We start from the raw sequence: 24800 nt of genomic DNA, 5'->3' as shown, positions 1-24800 counted from the left end.
TATCGCCGCTGCCAGATGTTCTCTATTAGAGAACGTGGTGTGGAGAATTGACCAAAAACCTTGGTGAAAACTTTCTTTTGCCAACCCTGTGACTTACCTTAGGTCACAGGTAATGTGGAATGGAACTAACATGCTGAAATATAACTGAATTAGACTTACAGTTCGTGAACAATGTCAGTGGCAATGGTTGAACATGTGCAGTATTTCTTCTGAATAGCTCCCATTCTCCCGAACTGGCATCTGTATGTGAATGTGTACTGAAAAAAGTACTGCATTACAATGAACAAAACAAAACAGTACATTTACCCTAATTTAGGTTTTTTACTTCATTTGCTTTTGTCACTGATTGTGTTGATAATAGTTTATTTGAAAATGGCATCTGAATCTGAGCATCTGAATCAAGCATATTTAAATCTCCATTCAGAAATAAAGGTGTACTGTAGAAACTGTGGAAAATAACACAGCACAAGCAGATCTTTGTTTTATTCATGTTTAATGATTGAGTCTCAGGAACCATTACAGCTAGAGTCAAGAAAGTAAACCGCTTCCTAACGGATAAAAGACCATCTGAGTCCAACAACAACTTGAAGCTTCATTTGCAAAACTTGGGGCCAGCCCTATCTTTTTCTCACTGATAAGAAATTCCTCAGGTTTTCATAGTTCTCACACTGATAGAAAGTCTGCTTAAGAGACACAATTTCCTAATTGTAACGGGGCACCGTACGGTTTCAATCTATCTTTTGAGCAGATTCAAATTGAGCTGCTGACATTCGGAAGACGGCAAATGTATCGACAAGGGCTTGAAGTGTCTTGTTTGTATGTGACATGGTCAGAAGTGTGGACTGAGACTTTAGTTGGGTTTTATAGCTGTTGTTGTTGAATTAGATGAAGCTTGAAGTTCGAAGGCTAAACTGACATCACACTTGGGCAGAGAATAGTTGCAGTGTACTGTCACTTGATAATTGATGAATATTCAGCAATAATAAGACGCTACTACTGGAGTTCAGATTTCTGCTTTGATGTCTGTATCCTCTACATGAGCTTTCTGAGGTCTGAACCACTTCAGCGAGTGGTGAGAACCAGTCAGTCAACACTTCCATTCATTTTGGCATCCCTAAAGTTATGGTGCATTTTCACTGGTTTAACGAGGATGACATACTGGTAGGTGGTTGAACACTGTGGCATGTGGACAGTACGTAAAAAGGAATAAGGAAAAAATAAGCCCCAGCAGAATCCAACATCACATATCCTTTACTCTGAAATTCCACACAGAGTCTTAAGGGAAAAGCATCAAGCCCAAGGCTCTGAAGGCATGAATCAAGGATAGGTCAGTCTATTCCCAACAGCATAAAAGGCAAATAAATTAAACAAGTACAAATCGAGGCCAATGTTTAACTGTGATCAGCTACATTCAACCGATCATTTCACCCCTTCCATTCCCCAACCTTAGCTTGAGTTGAGCATTCGGACCAAAGCTTTCTCACTTCCCTCGGGTCAGATGTCATATTGTCCATGTGGGAGGTAGTCTACAGGATGGGTCAGTGGTCCGAGCCTACAACCATAATTGTAATGTACCGCTTCAGTCATATCTCTTTATTTGTTTTAAATAACATCTTGCATCATTGTACATATACTTTGCTAAGTGTTTTTGTTCTGTTTGTTTGTTTTTTGATTTCCTTTTTTATTGAGATCGAGTTGTTTGTTTTGGTGTTAACTGTGAAAAGAAAGCAATGATGTCCAGTGAGGCATTAGTCCGAGATCTAAGCATCAATCTGGCTTCTCCTTTTTGCCGCGTACCTCCTGTTTTTCCTAAATGATCAAAGCATTGCCTCGGCGTCCACCATCATCAGTGCTGTTCCTAGAAAAGAAGATGTCACGAAGAGGTGTTATGTACAGAAGATGTCTTATGAACAGGCAGTTAAAATACTCAAACATATATGGGACATCCGGCTGCTACTCATTTTGCATATGCCATTACTGATTCATAATTCAACACTACAACTAAAAAAACACTTAAATGATCTGAAACTCAATTCAATTTCTTGGTAAAAAACTAAAATGTTTATATATAATGTTTTATATAAACATATAGTCACACATGCAAGACCTACTACGCTTGGAAGTTATTGTTACATTTCACTACATTTTATTACCATTTTTGTGTTCTGTGTTCTATTTTACTATCTACTATTTTACTGGTGGCTCTGATTCAGGGAACGGCACTGGACATTACTATACATGAGCTCATTTACATGTTGTTTGACTGGCAGTTACTGAGGTCACGTCCAAAAAAAAAAGAAAAGCCAGTAAAGAGAGAGTGGCGTGCTGAAAACCACCACTGCAACTTTTAGCTTTTAGGACTACCGTGACTTCACCTTGCTGCACATTTAGCATTTGTGAATCTGGTCTAAAGTATGCACAAATAACAACTCCCACTTAAAGCACCAGTTAAAACTTGTAAAGGCATTTTAACATATAAACTTCAGGCGTATCTTTCAGTTATTAATCTTAATATTAATTATTCACTAGCATATATTATTTAGTAGCTACTTTGAAACTAATACATAAGTTATGTATGTCTCTCATATTCAGGTTCATATTCAGAAGTAAAATGCTGAAGAGAAAATATTAAATGGTAGACACCCACAATGAAATAAACAGACACAGAATGAATAGTTTTATTAGTACTATCAACCTCTTCCGTGAAGGTAGCGTCTTGGTGGATTCCATTCGCAGAGTTTGCACCGCTGTGTGCCTGCAGGGCCAAAAGCAAAATGAAGTGAATGAAAGTGTACCATTTATAAAGTATACTATACAAGCTATTTAAAATGATTAAAAATTCAGACAACTTATCAGTCTGGATCTGAGCAAGGTACTACGTAAAAGTGTAGGATAATAATTTAGCAAATGTAGCAGCATAACAGCAAAAACAAAAGCTTTCATGGTATTTTACATCTAATTACGTCTCTCTATGAAATGAGAATTTGCCAGAAATGCAGATTCTAAATGATGCCTATTTCCCCTACTTAAAAATGTGTTTGTAAGTAGAAGAAGAGCTATTTTGTTGTGATTTAAATAGAATAAAAACTATTATTCTTGTTTTAGGGATTTTTCTTGCCATATTTTAGTAATTTCTTGACACCCAAACAAATGTGAAAATGTTGGAAGTACAAACTTAAACGTGTTAATATAAAATGGAAATGAAAATTTAAGTCAAAATGTATTCATGTAATAAAATATGTAATTTATGTAAATGATGGAATGTTGTTACATTGTAGTGTACCCCTAGACATCTAATGGTCAAATCATATCAAACAGCAAATGGAGGAGTAGGATTACTGAGGTGTATGGGGCTTTACCTGGCTCTTATCTGGACGCATGCGCATAGCCTGCACCAGCTGGTCGACCTGCTGGTTGTGTTCCAGCGCGGTCCTCAGGGCCTCCTCAGTGCTCAAAAGACGCTGGCGAAGGCGTGTAACCTCAGTGTCAGTGGTTGATGGCTCCATCATGGAGTAGCGGCGGTGGTCTGGAGATGACTTCTCACGCCCCTGAGGACCGGAAAGGACAGAGGAAACTAAGCATTGTGTAATAAGATCATTTTCAGAGCGATGAGTGCATTTTCAAACCAGATGCGCAACCATTAGAAAATGCAAATTTAAATTGATAATAATAACTGATTAAGGAACACTTTTCGAGTTAACTCAATTTAGTTTAATCAGAAATCATAACTCCTAAGCATTTCAGTTTGGTCAACAATACATTTAACGTTGATCCGACTTAAAAACATCAGAAAATGGTATGTGGCTGAAATTGCCTAATTATTTTGTAAGGTGTTTATCCTCTTTCCTCCTTGTCAATTTCTTTACTGTTTATCCTCCTTTACAGGTTCAAACTCCCTCTATCTCATGATGCCCCCAGACTAGGAGCCAGCTAACAAAGGAATGCTAAATAAGACTGTGTTGGTATTTGAACTTATGATCCTCACACTTGATGAGCAGCCAGTTAGACTGTTGAGCTCTAGAGTGGCATAGCTGTCTAACTGCCTGTTTGTCCAGAGACTGGAGATCATAAGTTTGAACCCCATTAACACTACGGCCCTCCAGACTCAGACGAATTGAAAGTGTCCCTTCATGTGACAGAGGGAGTCCTAACCTGCAGATGTGAATAAACAGCAAACATATTTAGAGGAATGGTGACAGACTAAAAATCTTTCAGCCTCTTTCAGCCCCTTAAACTATATGTTTATTATTAAGTTATTACTCTTAAGACTTTCAGTTTAATTCAGTTACTATATTTATTCCTTTAAATCCTATGAAGCTAGTGTGTAAGATTAGTGGTTAAGACAGTCGAGAAGGAGTGATGGAGTAAGGGAGCTCATTGCCAGCCGAGGCTAACTGAAGTCGAAGCCATCTGACTTACCAGCAGCAGCAGTTTCTCCCTTAGGGTCTTAATGTCATCCTGCAGCTTCTGCTCTTTCATCTTCCACTCAGCCTTATGCACCTCGCGGCTCAGGTCCCGGTCGACGCCTGGAGAGTGACGTGGTGACTCCAGCAGCAAAACCCGCAGCTCATTCAGGCTCCTAACACACACACACACACATGGAAATTACATTAATATTGCATAGTGAATTGTTTTGCTTCACTCATTTCAGGTCAATATCAAGGTTTCCCAGCAAGTCGATAGAAGAATTTAGCAGCTAGCAAGACCCACAACAACTTGATGCATCTTCCCAACATGAGTAATCACTAAGAGTGTGGATGGCATTCGGAGTCAGGACATGGCATTGATCTGAGAGGTTAAATAACACTTAAGGCGGAGTTTTAATCAGACTGATTGTCCTCATTAACTCGAATGGCTTTTAAGTGAATTAAACAAAGTAGACCATTCATGTCTGTACTACGGGAAAAGGGAGGCAACGCCTAGCATATTTCCGTTGACTGGGATGAAGCAAAGGGCAGCCCATTGGGACGGCTGTGAAAGTGTGTGTAAATATAATGAAGCAATGGGCTTTGTTCTGAGTTGTACTTCATAAAATGAGCACAAACAAGCAACTTAAATCAACTTCCAGATGGTTCATGTTGCCCTCTTCAGCTTGAATGTTGAAATGCAGACAGGAAGTGCACTATGTAGTCAGAAAAAACATGTCTTTTATATTGCTTAATAGCTTTGATTTGCTTTGGTTTAGAGATTTGCTGTGAATTTGCTGTGTTCTATGGTAAATAATCTGGGCTCTTCAAAAGTCAAAAGTTTTCTAAGTATTAAAAGTATTCACTCTTTAAATATATATAATAAGTTAAGCAGACAGCAGGAACTTTCATTTTGAACAGTAGCCAGCATGTCAGACCTCTGGACCAATCCAAGTCCAGTGATTCAGCAACACAGCTGCGAGATTCAACAAAGACTGTAAAAAAAATTTGCAGGTGGTTCTAATGTCTATCCGAATGATAGCCATTGGCCATCCAGTTGCTTTGTAGATCATCATGAAACTGCTATTGGTATAACACGCACAGCAGCATGCACATGGTTTATTATTTGGATAGAACTGTGTGCACAGGGAAGAATTTTCACAAGATGTTGGAGAAGCCATTTCATGACAAAAGTTTCCACTATGTAAAATCAGTGATTATTTATAATATGTGTGTTGGTATTTACTGTTAAATTTAGGTTTTAGGCAGAAATAAGGTAAATTACTTCCGCTGTGCCGTACATGCTATGCTCCATGCAAAGAGGCTGCATAATTATGAATTAATCTGAAGGTGGTGATGTAAGTGCATCAGTTTTAGGATGTTAGGATTGATTATAATAATTTATAATCATATTCAACACACATGCATACTCTCATTAAAGCAAAAAGGCGGCACACCACCAAGTACTAACATTTTCTAAAATTCATGTAAAGATTTCAACTATTGTAATTTTGGCTCAAATTGGTCTGCTGGTGTTCTTTGTATTAAATTATATTAAATTAGGTTTTTTTAAAACTAGAGAGTACTTTTACTAGTAATCTCAGAACTTCTGGATGCCACTGTATATTACACTATAGTGTAAATAGTTTTTTCAAGTCATCTGAACTCTAGATCTAATCCAATCCCTGCATAGTTGCTTTGTGACCATTTCAACTGCACATTTGTTTAATTGAGACAATTTTGACTAAGACACTTTCTATTGAAAAAACAGTTGGACTGGAATGAAATAAGCATGGATTCAGTGTATTTAAGTAATTCTGAATTGTATCACAATATTTGAATCAATGACATTTCATTAACCACTGAATGATAAAACTAAATTGTGAGGTGAGAGATTTACTCTGGCCGATACCTCTCTTTTTTCAGGAGCTCCTGGCTAATGAGCACCAGCTGGCCCGATGCATCATGCGATTTTTTGGTCATGGTCTCCAGCTCCACCTCCAGACGCGCCTTTTCCCTGAGGAGTGCATCCGCTTTCTTCTCCCCTGAGCGCACCTTCCCCTCCAAGGCTACAGGAAAAACAGTCACGACAGGTGGATTGTGCATCATGGGATGACTAATACATATATTTAATATTTTGTACATTGTTTAAAAAGTATAAGGCAGAAATGAGTCTATCACGGGCACTTTTATTGTAAAGATGACATGATGAAGGATCCTTCACTACCTGTTATCTGTGTTTTGAGGTCGTCTACTTGTGTTGTAAGAGTGGTCACTTCTTTTTCCCTTTTTGTTAGTTTCTCCAAGGTTTCTGTAATGATTTAAAAGCACAAAGCTCCCTTATAACATTTTACTTAAAACTAAAAAATGTGTCAGTTTATCATTTCTCATTCTTATTATTTATTAACGGTATAAAATCAAACATTATTTTACTGACTCACCTTCCATATTCTGCTTTAACGTAATCTTCTCTTCAGAGTTGTCATTATTTTCTATTACCTGAAAATAAATTGCAGTGGTTTTTCAGTTTTTCATCTGCACTGTCAAAGCATATGAACTATGAACATCATAACTGAAAATTACTTATGACTCACGTTAGCATCCTGGGTGGTGTGGTCAGCCTCTATGGCCTGCAGGCGGTTCTCGCTGACCCTTAGCTTCTCCTTCAGCGTGAGGATCTCAACCCTGCTCTGAGCCTCTGCGCTCTGTAGGGCCTCATAGTCTGCCATTTTCTTCTCTGCCAGTTCCAGCTGCTCTCTGAGACGCTGTGTGCCCCTCCCCTGCTCCACCTGAGCTCGCTCCAGCTCTGCCGCCCTCAGCTCGGCCTTCTGCAGCTTGTCGGCAGCATCCTTGACCTCCAGGGCGTGCTGGGCACTTCTGGTCTCTGCCTGGATCCTGGCATTCTCCTCACTCTCCTCCAGCTGCTCCCGCAGCTCCTGGAGCTTGGTCCGTAGATCTTCTCGTTCCTTGGTCACCACTGCCACCTCAATCTCATGCTTGGCCTTCAGGTTTTCTACCTCCAGCTGCCGCTCCATCCTCAAGCTCTGCCAAGGTATCTGAAGGTTTAGATAAACGTTATTAGTGTGAGTTTTTATAACTGCGCTTCTGGAAAGTATATATAAGAAACTGTAACTTTTTCATTTGTGCATGACTTTTTAATATACCGAATATACTCCATGGCGACCCCTCACCTCAGGCACTTCTCCCTTGTCGCCTTCTGAAGCTCCACGGTCACTGGTCAGCGAGGCTTTGAGCTCCTCCAGAGCACGCTGGTGATCTCCCACCAGAGCATCCAGCTTCGTCTTCCAGCTGTCCATCATCTCCATGTTTTCACGTGTGGCCTGCTGGAGTCTCTGCCGCAGGTCCGATATCTCCTGGGTCTGCCGCTCATGGGTGGCCCTGAGGCGCTCCGCTTCCTGACGGCTGGCGCTCAACATGGCCTCATACCTCTCCCGCAGCTGGCTGCTCTCCTCACGGTGCTCGCGGCTGGCTGACAGAAGCTGCTCTCTCAGGGCAAGAGCTTCTGAGCTCAGGGTCTCTGCGCCCTCGGGCCCAGAGGATGAGGTTCTCTGCAGCCGGGCCTGCAGCTCCTCCACCTCCGCCTTGCGCAGGGTCAGCTCCTCCTCCAGCTGCATCACCCGGCTCTTCTCCTCCACTGTGGTTTGCTGGCAGATAGAAAAGATTTTTTTTTTTTACTTAAACTGAAAACCTGTACAAAAACCTCTGGAGTATATGTGCCCAAGCCTTTAGTTCTCCTGCTCCTTAAGGGGCTACATTCAGTGAAGCTGAACATTTTTAATTTAAGACTAGGGGTGCACCAGAATGTAAATGTAATTTCTGTATTAATTATGACAACCGATATTTAACACTGTGTTGTGTCTATACAGATTGTCCAAATGATGAGTTTTCACATGACAAATCAGAGGAAACAATAAAACAATTTTGAATTAAGTAAGTAATTTCTATTGTCATGCATTGCACAATTAATAATCCCTACTACGTTTTTAGACACCATTTCAAAAGACTGGACCTCGAATAATTCCCAAAGTGTTTTTTTTTTAATGACCTATTCAGTTTTATGGCATCACTAATAGCACCCATCATTCAGTGTGAGATTAAATGTTTTACATAGGCTTATTATCGATCGACAATGTGAAATGTTCTACAGAGTAGCCTACTAAAGCAGGAGAACCTCTGGCTATCTCTAATGCTTTAGAGAGCAATGGGCCTTGCATTAAATGGCATGTGCGATGCCCGACTGCCGATACTTTTCAGCCAAGTTAAAGCTTATTTGGCCCTATCCGAGGGTCAAAAGCAAGCTCCTTATATCAATTACCATTAAAAAGTGCCAAACCTATGAGAGGGAAAGGAGATGAACCCAAGCAAGCCATTCTCTGCAATGTGTTCATAGAAGCAGCCAAGCAAATGCAAGATGACAGAAGACCATGGAAAAGTCAAGGTACACACACAAACACACAGTGGTTATTAGAATCTACAAACTGTTAAAGAAGAACCAATTGACCTATCCACGTCCCACCCGTGAATGCATTTTTTCATAGTGACTGTTGCTAAGCTAAATAGGCTTCACAGATTGTTGACAAAAATCTAATTCAGCCTAAAGTTTCTGTCTGAATTTCTACATCTGATTGTATTCTGTAATTGCGTAAAGGTTAAATGTTTAGGAATGATAGTCAGCAGCCTGTTACTGTCATGTTGTCAAGCTACAGGTGGTCCATAGTGAAATGTGCTATTTTCTATATATAAACACAACAAATAAAATCTTAAAACTTTAATTTCTAAAAATAGTTATAAAAATAATGTAAAATAGTTACTTATTTAATCTCTATATTCTGATCACAGGCCACCTTTCGACAGACCTGTTTTCCAGTAAAAAAAAATTCTACTGTAGGCTTTAACTTCATTTACGTAGCAAACTTGTAATGTTAACAGCTGAATTTGCTTTTTATTTAGCCTATAAATTGCATTTATCCCTACATACCTTGATTTATACAAAACAAAACATACATACACCTATTCTACACGGTGCATACAACATACATATCACTTGAAATTAAAATCCACATTAATTTGTCTCATTAGGTTGAAGATATTTGGCATTCCGTTACAAATGGGATGTCTATGGATCTGTAAAGACTCTTCTAACTAGCAACAGCACCTATAAAAGTACAAATCTGTGGGCGGGTCATAAATAGGTTAATTTAAGGATGCCAGTTCTGACAGAGGAAGTTTTAAGTACGTGTTAGTTTTAGTCACAAGAGCAAGTCATTGATGTATAATATTTCTTCGTTTGCATTTCTCAGGAAATCACCGGCCTTATGTGCTGTCGTTAAACAGCACTAGAGGCATTCACAGATGCAATCCCAAACCAGAAGAGGAAATACAGAGAGAAAGAGAGAGATCACACCACTCTTTTTAGTGTTCACTGTTGATTTAGGAAGATGTTTTGAAAGCTCAGACTACTAAAGAATACACACAGAATTAGCAGACGACTCCGTTTTTATTTCACCTTGATACTCTTACCCAACCTCATGGGTGTTGGCTGACGTGGCCTTCTGCCCTGTTAATAAATAGCAAAGCTTAAATGGGAAATTTGGGTCAAAGCACCTGACACTGCCCTAGCTTTACAACAGCTCTTGAAATATGTCAGTTAAACTAACTTTTACACTTGCAAAGAAATGTGTGAGTGTGACAAAGGGAAATAATTAATTGGGTAACTGTAACAGTTGGGGGAAAACAATTCACGTGAACACTTTACAGTAACTGTACTGCTGCATACAGGACAAGGCATAGGAGTAATAAAGTAGTTCAGTCAGTATCAGTGCAATCAGTATTGTCATTGATGGCCTTCTAGTCTCTTTTACATCAGTATTCTTCTGCCTTCTAAAACAGTATCATTTTACTAATATATATATATGTGTGTGTGTGTGTGTGTGTGTGTGTGTGTGTGTGTGTGTAATGGTGCACTGTAAAGAAATGTATTAACTTTACAGTGGCAATGATCGGAACCAGCGGTTGTCAATCCTGTACTTATGTATAATGCTGATTATGGTAAAACTTCACAACAACAGTACCATACAAGTATGCCTTTGCTATGCATGAATATTCAACATGTGTCAGGAAATTTTCTATCTAACAGTTTTAGGCCAAAGCCTTCCTACCTGTCTGCCTGCCTTAATTCATTATTATTTAACCATTCCCTTTATTATGTTCAGTGAGGTAACGTTCAGAGGTATCTTCATGTGAACAAATCGAGTCACTATGTCTGTCTACCATTACACATTTCACAATAAACCCATCTTAAGGCTTTAAATCTTAAAGGTTAATTTATAAAGAAATCTAAAAGGTATATAAGATAAAATTATCCTTTATTAGTCCCACAGTGGGGAATATGATTTATTCTGAATGACTCTTGTGGTAAAAGGACAAAAAATACTTGGCTGAAAACTGTGTGAGAAAACACTAGTGTGTTAAAATTAAGAACCATTAAGAAACCAATAACCTGGTGTTTAATTAAACGATGATTCTCATGGTAAACATGATGATGGATCAAATGCTCCCCAAAATCCCCATAAGAGCCTCACCTCACTCAGAAAGAAGGAAGAGTTAAGAAGAGAAAAAATACATGTAGTGAATGAGGGGGTGACAGTAAACCCTGAAAGGCAGCAATGAACCTTGCAATGGACACGGTTAGCCAAGGGTCAAGGGTCTCCAACACTCATGTCTTTGCAACTGATGCTATTATTGAGCACAGCTGTGCAAGAATCTAATTATGCCTCGACTCAAATGCCAAATTAGGTTACTGCTGCAGGTTGGAAACAGGGCTTGTGCTACTTAATATCTTCACACATTTAATAGACTTGTGGGGCCTGGAGAAGCTCAACAGCCTTAAGCAGAAGCGCCTTATACTGGCAGGAAGTCAGGCTTAAATTTAGAGGCGATTAATTTAAAGGAATATTCCAGCATTTTTCAGCCTAATCTCTGTCTGCTGCATGTGTTTCATAACATCTGTTACCACAGACAATTTTAATGCATTTGCCTGTACTCAGAACTGCTGAATGCTTTGTTTATAATTGCATGGTAAAAACCACCAAGTCTTAAATCATGGTCTTAAACTCTTTTAAAAAATGTCTCTTTACTAAAGACAATGACTCTAGATAGATCCACGACAAAGAAGGCACTTGTACTTGTTGATTTAATCTTTGTTATCATATTTTAATATTAACATCAATACTGTGCCTAGAGTTCAAGAGGTTAAAGGCTTTTTTAGTTAAATGTTTCTTCAAAATATTTTGTAGACTGTTTTATATGAACCATTTCAAATAGTTCTATATATCCCTAAAGGGGTTCAACTTTTATTCCACATATTATGAGTTATCATTGTTACAAACATTTTTCAGTACTATAAAGAAGCCTTTAGCTTTGGGTTTACTGCACACTGGTGCAGTGAACCCATCAGTACACTGGTAACGTAGTACCACAAATTCTTCAAATCCCCTCTGGAAATGTCATCCCATCTCTGAAAAATCTAGCAACACTGGCTTCTTTTATCATTGTGTTTTAAATTATATTAAGTTCAGGGAATGTACTGGGGTATTTTTTTCAGGTGCAATTTTAACTGTGTTTAGTATTCCACCACTGCAGTCAGAAACTGAAACCCCTGTACCAAATAAACACATCAGACAGACACTTCTGGTCAGAAATTGAATGATGGAGACCTTAACGTGCTCAGTGTGAAGAAAGCTCAAGCAAGGCTGGTGCATCACAGCACGGGACAGACAGTCCCAGAGACACAGAGAGCAAAAGAATAGGGGGAAAAAAAGCAAAGACACAGAAAAGAAGTAAGGTAGGTGGTTGTAAATATGGCTACAGGCAAAAGGATGTCTACTCTCACTACACGTTTACCAGCTTCTCCTCTAACTCTTTCTGAAGCTTCTCTGCTTTGGACTTTTCCAAACGCAGATTCCGCTCGAGCTGCCGAATACGGGCATGCTCCAGCTTTGTCTGAGTCTACAGAGAAAGAGAAAGAAAGGGGGACAAAGAGAAGAAAGAGGAAGTAAAGATCACGGGAGATAAAACAGAGATAGAAAGACGGAGAAAGGAAATTAGGAAAGACAGAAAACAGGAAAGAAAGAAAGAAAGAAAGATAGATAGAAAGCAAAACACATACAAGCACATACCGCTTCAATTCTATGGAAAAATAGGTTTTCAAAGTTTACAAAGCTCAAAGGAGAAGAAACCAAGAGGAAGAAAAGAATAAAAGGTGTAGTTGAGAAGTCTGTTGAAAAATGTACACGATTTTTTTAATGTGACGACATGGATGTTTTTCTCTTTAGATTTGCACTGGAGCTATCTGGAGGTTAGATAAGAAGCAAAGATAATAAGAAGTGGAGGATTATAGGCCACTAGTCTTAGCTCCATCTGGATATTTATTGTACATTAAAGGGACAGTCTGGCAAAACATGATTTCTTGCTGACCCCAGATGCAATTAATCAGACATGTTTGATATCTGAAGTGTGCACCTCATATTTTTGGCAAGGCTGCTATGGTTGCTAACAAACACTGGATTTAGACTGTCACCAATCTTATCTCAGTAAATACATTCCCCCTAAATCTTCATTTGTTGGCTGCAAACATCTATTGAAAGGTTCCTAATTAAAACATTAACAGACTAGATTATCATCCACCCCACTTTGGAGTACTATTTCACTTTTAAAGTGCACATAGTGAACTGTGTTGAGGGAAAAGTGCTATTTTTTACAGACTTGCCCATGTGGAGATCCAGCATTTGCTAGCAACATAAGCCTAGAATGTTACTGCTGTAAACTAAAGCAGTAAACTTCAGATGCCAAACATGTTTTGGCTGACTGACTGCATCTGAAGTAAGTGATCAATCATATAAAATCCTATTAATTAGATCGCCAAACTACCCCTTTAAGCTGGCCCTGCCATTTCTCTAGTTGCATTCAGATTGACTCTCCACATGTGTGTGCATACACAGTTCCATGCAAAAAATTATTACAACCTTGATAGGAATCAATTTGTTTTTTGTTTGACTCTTATTTTCAGATGCCCCTGAATGTGTGAGATTAGGGTATGAGCTAAACACTGTTGGGTGCTAGACCTTCAAAACCAGGAATTGACTCCACTGAGCCACAAACAAAGTGGTTAAGTAAGTACTTTATGAGGTTTCTGATACTGTTTGATTTACTGTTATATATAAAACTGAATAACTCAACATGATTGAGTAAATCAGGCAAGTGGTGAATGTGAAGCATGTTGACTGGTGGCAATAAGCTTCCATTACTACATTGCTACAGTCTTGTAGCTCCAGTGCAAAACTAAAAGAAACAACCTTCAGACTCTAAACATGTCTTGGCTAATGGACTAAATTTCTTGGTAAATCTGATTGCTTCTCTTTTGTTGTTCACTTTGCCATCTTGGAACTTTCTCAGTAGGCACAGCTTTGATGAGGTGAAATAACAAACTCATTCGGATTCACCGTCTAGTTATTGAAAAACAGACATGTTATATTAGTACAGTAGTACATTTAGTATAATTTAGTATGACAGAGGTGTTTCCATAGCATCCTTCAGTGAACAATGACCTGTATGCTTTTCTTATTAGTTCTGAAGTTAAGTACCTCCAAGTCTCCTTTGGTGATGGACTCCTCCTCCACTCTGAACTGAAGGTCTTCCACTTTCCTGCCATGACACAAAGCAACCACTAGGAGTCAGAAAAACCATCTCAAGTTGAGAACAAAGCAACATCAACCCAATAACAGCAATAGTGACTGTGAATGCAGCTGATTTGGTTTAGCTGTACCTTTTCTCTTCCTCAAGCTGATTGGCCAGTTCCACCTTGTCTCTCTGTGCATTGGCCAATAAGGTTCGAACTTGTTGCAGGTTGCTCTCCGTCTCTGTTGCATACTAATAAGATGGGGAAAGAGGGCATTTGTAAGGAAGTCTTGCACTGCTGTTCAGTTTTGTTAATTTTTCTACTATTGTTGAACTGTAACCCCTTTCAGATCATTAGAAAATGCAGAAAAAGTCATTTTGAAGCAGCTTTGAAAAAGCAGAAAAAGAAAGTTCAATGTCCTGGATACCTGAAAACCTTTAGTCAGTGTTTGTCTATATACATATGTCAAAATACACATATATTGTATATACACTACCAGTCAAAAGTCTGCACATAGACAGGGTTTCTGTGATGTTCTTCATTTTGCCATTTTATACTAGCTGTAAATCCTTGATATCTTTAAATTCTGACACCACTGCTGTAATTTTAGGGGCATGTCCTCCTGACTGATTTTATACAAGACCATTTATAGGGCGGTAGAAAGGTTTCTGATCTATTTTTGTTACTGAGGTATTTATCACAACATATACAGTACCAGTCTAAAGTCTGGATACATCTGGTTCAATGTGTGCTGATCATCATCTTAATAACACTTGATCCAAATGCTAGGATGACCACATTTTTGAGGACACTGGGGGCACACAGGTATCCATCGTAGTTAGGATGTTGTTGATGAGGTTTTTGAAGTAGGCATAAGTATGTTGTACATAAAACTGATGTAAATGATGATTTTGTATTAATGTACATTAACATATTGTTGTTGCATGATTTGAAAGGTATTTCCACCCCAACATATACACACTGCCACAGTCCTACAAGCTGTTTTATTAATATATGAAACATCAAAAATGTCCTGAGAATATGGTCATTGATGTTCACATATAAACTGCTGTACTGACCAATCTTTTACTAAGTAGAGCACATTTACCTACCTAACGAGGACAGACACAAACTTTTGAGGTTCACATAGTAAATTAACTTTATCTCTAAGAGAATAAAAAACCTGCAACTTGTTGGGGTGCACTATGATATCATGAATCATATGATCAGAAAGATTAGATAAGATTTGACCGATATTTCAAACCTTTATTCCATGACGTTCTGTTGCACACCAATGTAAGAATGTTTAGGTGATGCTGGGCTAGTCTGCTAAACATCGTATTCCTTTTATTTTAGTTATAACCCTACAGAATAAAAATGATTTCTCTATACTGCTAATCCAAGTGGATTTAGTTCTCATTTCGTTATAAATGCCATCATGCACATCAACAGATGTGAAAGAGACAAATAAAGCCCAGAATACTGCAAAAAAAAGCGCTGCTGCTAGGCAACTGTGTAGAATTACGTGTACCATTGCTTAAAAGCCCCATGTGCATATGGTGGCTATGATGTAACATGACAACAGACAGTACTGGTATGCAGGACAGAGACTCCTCTGTTTGTGTGTATGTGTGTGTCAGAGACAGACCTGCAGGTGCTGAGCCTTCAGTGCATTCAGCTCTTTCTCCACCTCGCAGATGTGGCTGGTTGCCTTGGCGACCTCAGCGCGCTCCAGGTCTCTTTCGGCCAGGAGCTGCTCGATGTGCTGCTGTTTCTCCTTTAGCGCCTCCTGCAGGGCTGTGGTCCCCGAAATCTTCCGTGCGTATCGCGACGACGTCTCGGTCAACTGCACAAAACAAAGGGCCATTCTTGTTATGAAGAGGTGGAAAGCCTTGAATCACATCCTGAAATAATTTATCAGAATGATAAATGGTGCCTCTGTCCAAATTAAAATATTGTTTTTTTAATGCACAAAGCAATTTGATACTTGTAAGAATATTCGCTATATTCCCTTCACAACTGGAGCATATTTAGAGGGGTGACTTTCTAATTTTAGGGAATGGGGTAGATTTTTATCATAATATTAGTTGCAAGATTATTATCATAACATTTATTATTATTGAGGTGTATAGATGTGTAGATCAGAGAAAAAAATGTCAATGACAAGACACTGGAAAGCTGCATACTGAATATGTGTCAGAAAATAGAAAATGTCCTCCTGATAATAATACTGCTGGTGTTTGTGGGTGTCCTGATCTGATCCAAAGATACATTTTACAACTGCATCAGTGAAGCGCAGTTTCCACAGGTAACTTAAGTTTAACTGCATAGCTGTATTAACTATGAAAACATAAACATTGAATCAGTATCAGCCTATCAGTAGGAAAACTTCCTCCCCTCTCCCCTCACCAGGCCGGTGCGGCTGGGTCTGCCCCCAACACTGGAGGCCACGGAGCTGACTGAACTGATGGAAGAGCTGCTGGGGCTATGGGCCAGTGAAGATACACCCATGGCCATGCGCTTGCTCTTCTTGGCCTTGGCAGGGCTGGTGGATGGAAAGCCGATGCGAATCACTTTGTGGATGGGGGCAAACAGGCCGAACTTAGGTGGGCACTGGAAATACCTGAGGAGAGACGGAATCCAAATCACATGTAAGAAGGCTTGTAATTCAAGCTAATAATGATGATTTGAATTTTATTGCTACAGCACAAACTACAATGAACACATTTGAGTATCAGCTCAATCAGAGACCAAACATACACAGCATGTAATTCAATCATTTATCTTCATATAAAATATAAAATATACCTATAAAATAACACATATAATTAATTACATTAAATAAATAAATAAATAAAATAACAAACTTCACACTGATGAATAGGGTGGAGAGAGGCTGATAAACTGTGTATCAACAGATGGGCTACAAGCAGTGTCTGTAAATCTACAAAATGCTGTAGTGTTACAAGTAGCGAAAATATGATATGATAAAATGATAATTATAAAAATAATTATACATTTTCCTGCCCTTTTGATATAATGACTACTTCACTACTTCATATAAGCATGAAAACTCACTACTCCACTTAATTGTGTTGTAATTAGATCTATATATATATAAACTATTATAGAAGAGACCTCAGAAAAAGGGTTGTGGGCACCTATCTGTCTTGAAAACTCCCCAAAGTCATTTCATACCAAACTACAGAGAAAACCAATAACAACTAGGAAAAATATAAATGCTCATATCAAGTTTGCCAATAAACAGCCTGATCCTCCTGACTTGGAACAATGTGTTATGAGCAGACAAACCTACTTTCTTGCCACATGGGCCCTATTATGTTTTTATGAAAACAGAACTTTGCTTTTTAAAGAAGGAATTTCATGACAACTGTGAAATGTGGTGGTGAGAGTGTGATGGTTTAGGGATGCTTTGCTGCATCAGGACCTGGACGCCTTGCTTTCATTAAGGGGACTAAACATTCTGCTATGTATCTGAGAATTCTTCAAGAAAATATGTGTAAGCAGAAACTGAAGTACAGTTGTGTCATGGTACCCAAGCAATTTTATCTAACATTTTGGAATTTCACCGCGACAGAGTGAATTGAAAAATGTGCTCATTTATTTGTATATTTATCCAATTTATTATTGATCAAATATCTGTATATTTTAATGACCATGCATACTAGGGCTGTCACGATTACTCCAATAACCAAATCGTGATGAATCAGCAGTGATTAGTTGGAAATCTGAATAAAAAATAATGCATATTAATAATAATTTTCCTACTGCTTAGTAAGAAAGACCCAGTTATTAGCATATACACAAAAGTCCTTTTTAAAGCATGGTAATTTATATTTTTCCTCTGAATCCTTAAAACAGCACATATGGTCAGCTATTGTTCAGTTAAGTCGACATCATAGTGACATTCCTAAACCAGACCCCTCCTGTCTGGAGGCAGCAGTGGTGCAGTGTAGGATGTGAAAAGAAAGAGCAGTTAGTGAAAGACCTGGTTCCGGCCACAGCTCCATCGTTCTTCCCCAGCGGTTCGTCCAGCTCCACACCGCACCACTCGCCCTTGGCAAAGTCAGTCTCGCCTACATAGCGCACCACACCTGTCTTAGTGCCGCCCACCTGAAAAGAGAACAAAGCAGGATGGAAGGTCAGGGACTGTATGAGGAAAAGACTCTTTAACAAGTAGCAAAAGAATGCATGTATAGATGTGTGTATGTGTATATGTAATATAATATCTACTATATTGAACTAGAATGGTGGGTGATATAACGAAAAAGTCAAAAAGGCACCACAATATATAACATGGTGTATTCAAAATGACAAATTATTAATCACACTTGTTATTATGCAGTTTATGTACTGAGTCTTGTTTACAGGCTCTCTATAATTGTAAATGTTTTAGCGATTTTGCAATTGTTTATTCGCCTTACAAGCACTGATGATACTCCATGATATCCAGAATAATGCATTGACATTTCACAATTTGTCATAACCCTACATCTTGCCCCTATTATTATTTGCCCCCATTATGCTATATTCATACTTTGCTAAGTGAAAATACATGTATAGACATTTCGCCAAAGTGGTGGAATGAACTTCCTCTGGGTGTCCGAACAGCAGAGTCGCTCGCTGTCTTCAAGCGCAGACTAAAGACCCACCTTTTCTGAGAGTACTTGGGTGAAGTGTAGTGTTGGGTATTGACTTGTGTTTAGTAGTGTCTAACCTTAGAGGTTTCTTTAAATTTTCTGTCTATTCAAACTAGCTGAGGTTATTCTTGAGTAAACAGTGAAGCACTTTCGTAAGTCACTCTGGATAAGAGCGTCTGCTAAATGCCTTAAATGTAAATGTATACTCTATACATTTACATATATAAATACATAAATGTATAGAACACATAATAAATAGTATATATAAAAAATTAAGACATTCCTTCAATGTTTAAAATAGTATATGCACTATACATTACAACATACCATTAGATACAATACTATTATAGACTATTATAGACAATACTAATCATATTCTATAGTAGGCCTGCATAGCATCATATTAATATTATATAATATAATAAATAATAAACATAATAATAAATATTAATAATAAATATTAACAATAAGTATTAATAAATTCCATTCAAGATGGCGCCGCGGAGGTGGCAGCCTGTTGCAGCAGTTAATAAAGGACTATCTTAAGTTCACAACAATGTATTCTATATATTGATTAAACGATCCTTCCATACCTAATAGGTATTTTTTTTATGTATAATATTTTACTCTATACAGCTTGATTTTCAAAATCTCTGAATAATACAGGTCTCTTTATTTATTATTATTTGTGCATTTCTGAACCATAAAAGTTGAAAGATCTGCAAAATTATTACACATTCATAAAGAAATCAAATGCAGAACCACTCATTTTACTTCTCTATTCAGTATTTCAAGGACATGAGAACAAGTGGATTCAAGTGCACAATGAGTAATGATTCACAGACGGCCTAGCAGCAGCCCCTCTCCTGAGAGAGAACGTAAGCACGCTTCAAACTCAGAGACGGAATTCAGAGTGGCATCAGTGTGTCTGAGGAAAGCCTGTGAGTTGGCACAGGCTCACAGCTGAGGCCTAATTGGGCATGACTAGAGTGCCCGATCTGTCCTATATCCACCCACCATTCGCAGAGAAAAACAGGTCACACACTAGATTCACAGATTCAGCTCAGCCTAGGATATGCTCTCTCAATCACACACATACACACACACACACACACACACATACACACACACACAAAGGCCACCTTGAAGCAGTTTGACGGCTCTAGTTCCAAGTAGATCACATGAATGGCTTCACTGCTAAATTATGCATTGCATCAAACCCGGGAATGTGCACTGGATAACAATTCAAGAGAGCCACAGTGACCTCTTCTGAAGCAACCTGTGTATAAGCTTGCTTTCAAAATCAGTGAACACCAGCATTATTTAGCACTAATGCTTGGCGATATTAGATATATTAAATCAATATCACAATAAATTAAACATTTTACCTCAATTACCTCGACTGGACAAGGTGGAGTCATGTGACTACATACGCAGTAGTGTTTTTGTATACAATTATACACAGAAAAAAAGTATAACATTTGTTTTTAATTAAACTAATTTACATAGGCAAGATTGCTTTGATTAGAGGTTATGAATGCTGATTTCATTCATTCTTGATCTACTGCTCAACCCTGGCCAGCACTGCACTCATGGCTGGACGAAACTGCAAACATATTTACATGCAGCTAAGATTTTGGAGGTGTGCAGGTTGTAGCCTCCATGAACCAATGTGTGCTACATATTTTCAGGTTTGACATGGTTATTCACTTGAAACCCTTTTTGATCTGCTTAACCCATTAAATTCTCAAGCTTATTACATCCCAACTACATGAAAACTTATTAAAACTGGTCCAGTAACTACATGGAAACCAATTCAAGCTTGTCATTCTTTGGGAGTCAATTAATTGTTGAAATGTATTACACCTTTGTGGTGAGGAAAATAAAGCGCGAAAAGCAAAGAAACCATCATTCACTGGTCTTGCTTGATGTGTCAGCCTTGCTGGCATTTTAGTCTACTCTGTAAATGTTACCCTTGATCAACCCATGGGAGGTGTAAACTAAACTGAGAGTAATCAAAATAAAAAAGAGTCCATGGCCCAGATAGGATACCTCAGAGAGTGCTTAGAAATTTTGCTTGTGAACTCAGCAGGTCCCTTTTGTGATATCTTAAATACATTCTTCTAAGAACAGCAGAAAGAAACAAATGTTATTGCTCTTAATACCTCTCTGCCCCCTACAGTTCTTTTTTGATACCACAATCTGCTCCCTCAGTTCAGCAAAATAGCACAAGAGTTTGTAGCAAATCAAATAACTCTAAATCTGGCACTGCTCAGTTTACTACCCAGCCTGAAAGCCTTAGTGAGTATTCTTCATTGCCTATGTAAGGCTCCCCACAATCTATCTACTATCAGCACTTTCATGACAAGCATTGACAAAGATCATTTGTCCGTTGTTGTGAAGCAAGGTGTCAGACCTGACCTCATGCCATGTTTGCATCTTGCCACAGGCAGCGAGTTCGCTACCAGGTCAGTTTCTCTATTTGGCACAAGCTAACTGGGGAAGTGACTCAAAGTACAATTCTGGGGCTTCTTATTGTCCTTGCCTTTATAACTGGTGTGCCCACTGTGATGACCCAGGATGACCCAATTCCTACTCCTGTGTAGCCCTGGAAAGTTCTTAGTGTTAAATGGCACTAAATCCAACTAAACACAACAGTATGACTGCAACATTTATGATAAAACCCACCCCCTCACATGCCTCTTTACTTGTCCATTAGCTATTTGGGTGCATGGAATTTTGTTTACAATCAGATTTACAGTTGGAGCACCATAAAGATGTGGCTGTTAAAAAAAAGCAACATCAAATTACACTTTCTGAAAAGACTGACAAGAGCCGGGGTGACCACCTCACACCGGTGCGTTTAACACGGCCCAACACAGAAATTTGAAAAGGTCTTTCAAACATACGGGGCGAATCCTCACTGGCAATGCATATTCCTCTGATCACAAAGCTCTAAGAACACTGCATTATCAAACCTTTAAGAAAGATAAACTTTTAAAACCCTCTTCAGAGACTGATTGCCACCTTCCAAGACTCAGACATCCAGCCGGCAAACCAGGAATAATAGCTAATTACAGATTCCAGAGAACTGAAGCATGAAGTCATCCATCCCACCCCTCCAGTGTAAAAACTAGAACAGGTCAGAAGTATTTTTTCATGAAATATTAAAACGAACGCTGTTTTGAATTGTTTTGGAATAAAAAGTAAAAAAAAAGTATTTAGAGGAATTTTAGTATTTATTTATTTTTTGTAAATTGTGGTCATGGGTAAATGCTCAAAACCGCTATGGGAGTGTGAAATCCAAACAAAACCCATTCTCCACACTTTAGAAGCACTGCTCTAAAACAAACCTGGTTTATCCGATATACGCTTGCATGCCAATAGATAATGTGTTACTTTTTAAAAGTGGTGAATCAGTGCAACGGCCTTGCCCGGGAAACAAAGACATTTTGTCCGGTCTGCACTGAGTGGGACTTGGGCCACTGTTCCACAGCTTTCAGTGTCATATCCTCCAGCCAAAGGCTCAGACAGAAGAGCTTTTGTGTGAACAGATAACTTCACACAGTATGTGACACTGAAGTGCTCTGAACTCTATTTATATACCGTATATCTATCTTTCCTCCTCTTTCTAAGGCCCCTGAGTTTCAACTAAAAAAAATGGTGGAAAAAGGATTAGGCTTCTGCGAGTTTGTGCAACTCCTCATTTTTCTATGAGACAGGAAGCAGATGAGACAGCCTCATTCCACATGTGGCAGTATGGTTACACTGTTTAGACGAACGTTAAAAATAAAGTCTCTTTCCATTTCAGGTAGAAACAAGGCTGAGAGATATGGAAAAACATCAGTTCAAGGCATTTTAATGATACATGGTACATATTGCAAAATATCATTTTGTGAATAGGCTGGATGCTAGAGCACATTTTAAAAATGTACTGTACATGACAAACTATCAGCATAATGATTCAATTAATTCAAGAGAAAATTCCTTTTTCCTTGGTGCAAATAAAGTTCTGTCCAAAAGCCACAGGCAGCCCTGAAAATGTGTTTCTCGGCAGTAATTAGGTTTCTGCCTGCATAAACATTACATGACATTAGAATAATTACAATACCAATCCAACCCGATCTTTGTGTTTCTATAAATAACACAGTCCCACAACTTAGGTAAGACATTTTATATAATGAGAAATTGAGTTGGGTCAGGACATGCCCACTCGTAAGCATTGTCCTGCCTGCTTCACCAGAGTTATAAAGCACAGTAAGCAGCGTGCTGACCCCGGAGTGCCAACAACAGAGACGCTGTGCTTCCTATTACAAGTCAGTGAAGCATCAACATTTTGAACCTGTTATTTTAACACTGTTACATATTGTTGCTTTAACATATGTTCACCAAAATCATCAAAATATGCCTTCTAAATGCAAATAAACATCCAATCAGTATTCAGTAGACACAATGTGTAACATCAGAGTGACACATGTTGGTTACACATTTGGTTGCTGAATTCACTGTGAACTCCAGTCACTATGGATTTGTTCACCAGGTTCACCAATTTACATGAATGAAGGACTGATTAGATAAAGTAGGTTTTGGAACTGGAAATGCTGGAAAATGTAAGTAAGAAACTAAAGAACAACCCCAGCCTTGTGAAGACAGCCGTGTTTGTTTACAGTGTCATAAATCTGCTCTGAATTTAATGTCTGAAATGTTCTACTGAGGTTAGGTAACAAGGTGGTTACATTACCAAAAGCAAAGCAAACATTTCCATGCTGTTTTTGCATATCATAAGGGGCAACACATCACTTGAGTGTAATATTGAGTGCAAAGGTCAAACGAGCACACGATTAACTAGCATCTTAGATACACTTCTTGGTCAATTAAACGAGCACATGGAGCGTAAAATGAGCAAGCATGCGATTGGTATGACTGGCAAATTCGTTCTAATCAACTCAGGCTGTGAGCCGGGAGAAGCTGGTTAGATGAACTAGTGGACTGAAGGTTCTACACCCAACATTTCAACCCCACAGGTGGGACCAAACTAACCAGGGACCAGGTAAAGCAAATCCCACTGCTAAGACCGTTCTTGCTAAAGGGTTAAATAAATAAAATAAGATAACTACGTTACGAGCTGATATCCAGGCATCTGCTTGTTACTGTATAGTTTATGCAGTTTCTGCACTATACACGGATTGCTGATGTTGCTCTCTATAAATGCTCTTACTACTACTATTTTTTTGTTTAAATATATTTTATGTTTCTATTCACCTGATCATTTCACATTCCTTTTAAAAACAATGGCATTATCAGGTAGCTACAGCAACAGACTCTATTTTTCTGGGAAGTATTTACACTAGATGTTGGAAATTTGCAAAGAGGATTTTATTGCTTTTAGCCACTACAGAATCAATCAGAGGTGCTGATGTTGAATAATTAGCTCCAGCTCATCCCAAATATACTGTGCTTAGGAGCCTTACACCCCTCTAGCTGGCTCTAGGCATCATGGTGACCTCAGGCTCATGTGCAGCCGCTCCAGAGCATCCCAAATCAATTGCCAGTGCTTTTCTATGATTATAAAAAATGTGAAAGTGAAAAGGTTTAAGTCGCTGCATTCACTAATTAGAAAAGGGGTCTGGATACGTTTGGACATGCAGTGTATGCTCAGTTGTTCAGAGTTGTAGAAGTACTGATAATACCTAAGATAAACCCAAAGACGCTTATCATCATCTTGCTCCTATTATAGAGTATTTCTGTCTGGAAATCTGGAGGCAACGACAGGAGACTGGCGAAAAAAAAAATCCAGACTGACACATCAGATCCTGTAAGCACAGTCTGTGTGTGTGTGTGTGTGTGTGTGTGTGTGTGTGTGTGTGTGTGTGTGTGTGAGTGTGGCCCATGTGCCTAACTGACGTGGCAGTTTAGACAGGAACAGCTCCAGCACAGATAAGGTCATTCCTTCACTCCTGTTCTTACCATCCTACGTCCTCTGGAGATGTTTACTTTAACGTCCCGTCTAAACTGGTCATTATCGTGTAAATACTG

General features: G+C 38.7%; 1 protein-coding gene across 3 annotated transcripts in view; it reads right to left on the bottom strand.

Moving 5' to 3' along the window:
* Positions 1–476: 476 nt before the first annotated feature.
* Positions 477–24800, bottom strand: part of clip2 (CAP-GLY domain containing linker protein 2) — a 44940-nt gene continuing 20616 nt past the window's right edge. The window contains exons 4-18 of one of the 3 annotated variants that reach the window (XM_072674505.1): positions 18113–18237; positions 16513–16726; positions 15752–15949; positions 14251–14354; positions 14069–14129; positions 12330–12434; positions 7598–8071; positions 7001–7462; positions 6848–6905; positions 6634–6717; positions 6319–6475; positions 4420–4579; positions 3360–3548; positions 2696–2755; positions 477–1858 (exon numbers count right to left, since the gene is read on the bottom strand). In XM_072674505.1, coding sequence (XP_072530606.1) covers positions 1847–1858; positions 2696–2755; positions 3360–3548; positions 4420–4579; positions 6319–6475; positions 6634–6717; positions 6848–6905; positions 7001–7462; positions 7598–8071; positions 12330–12434; positions 14069–14129; positions 14251–14354; positions 15752–15949; positions 16513–16726; positions 18113–18237 — 2463 coding nt within the window. In that variant the 3' untranslated portion in view covers positions 477–1846. Of the gene's footprint in view, positions 1859–2695; positions 2756–3359; positions 3549–4419; positions 4580–6318; positions 6476–6633; positions 6718–6847; positions 6906–7000; positions 7463–7597; positions 8072–9933; positions 9985–12329; positions 12435–14068; positions 14130–14250; positions 14355–15751; positions 15950–16512; positions 16727–18112; positions 18238–24800 lie in introns of all 3 variants that reach the window. The other 2 variants (XM_072674512.1, XM_072674521.1) reach the window with 2 other exon arrangements.

Source organism: Salminus brasiliensis, chromosome 1, assembly GCF_030463535.1.
Source record: "Salminus brasiliensis chromosome 1, fSalBra1.hap2, whole genome shotgun sequence".
Classification (NCBI taxonomy): Eukaryota; Metazoa; Chordata; class Actinopteri; order Characiformes; family Bryconidae; genus Salminus; species Salminus brasiliensis.
The sequence above is the reverse complement of the archived record's forward strand: the minus strand, read 5'-3'. Positions and strand labels throughout refer to the sequence as shown.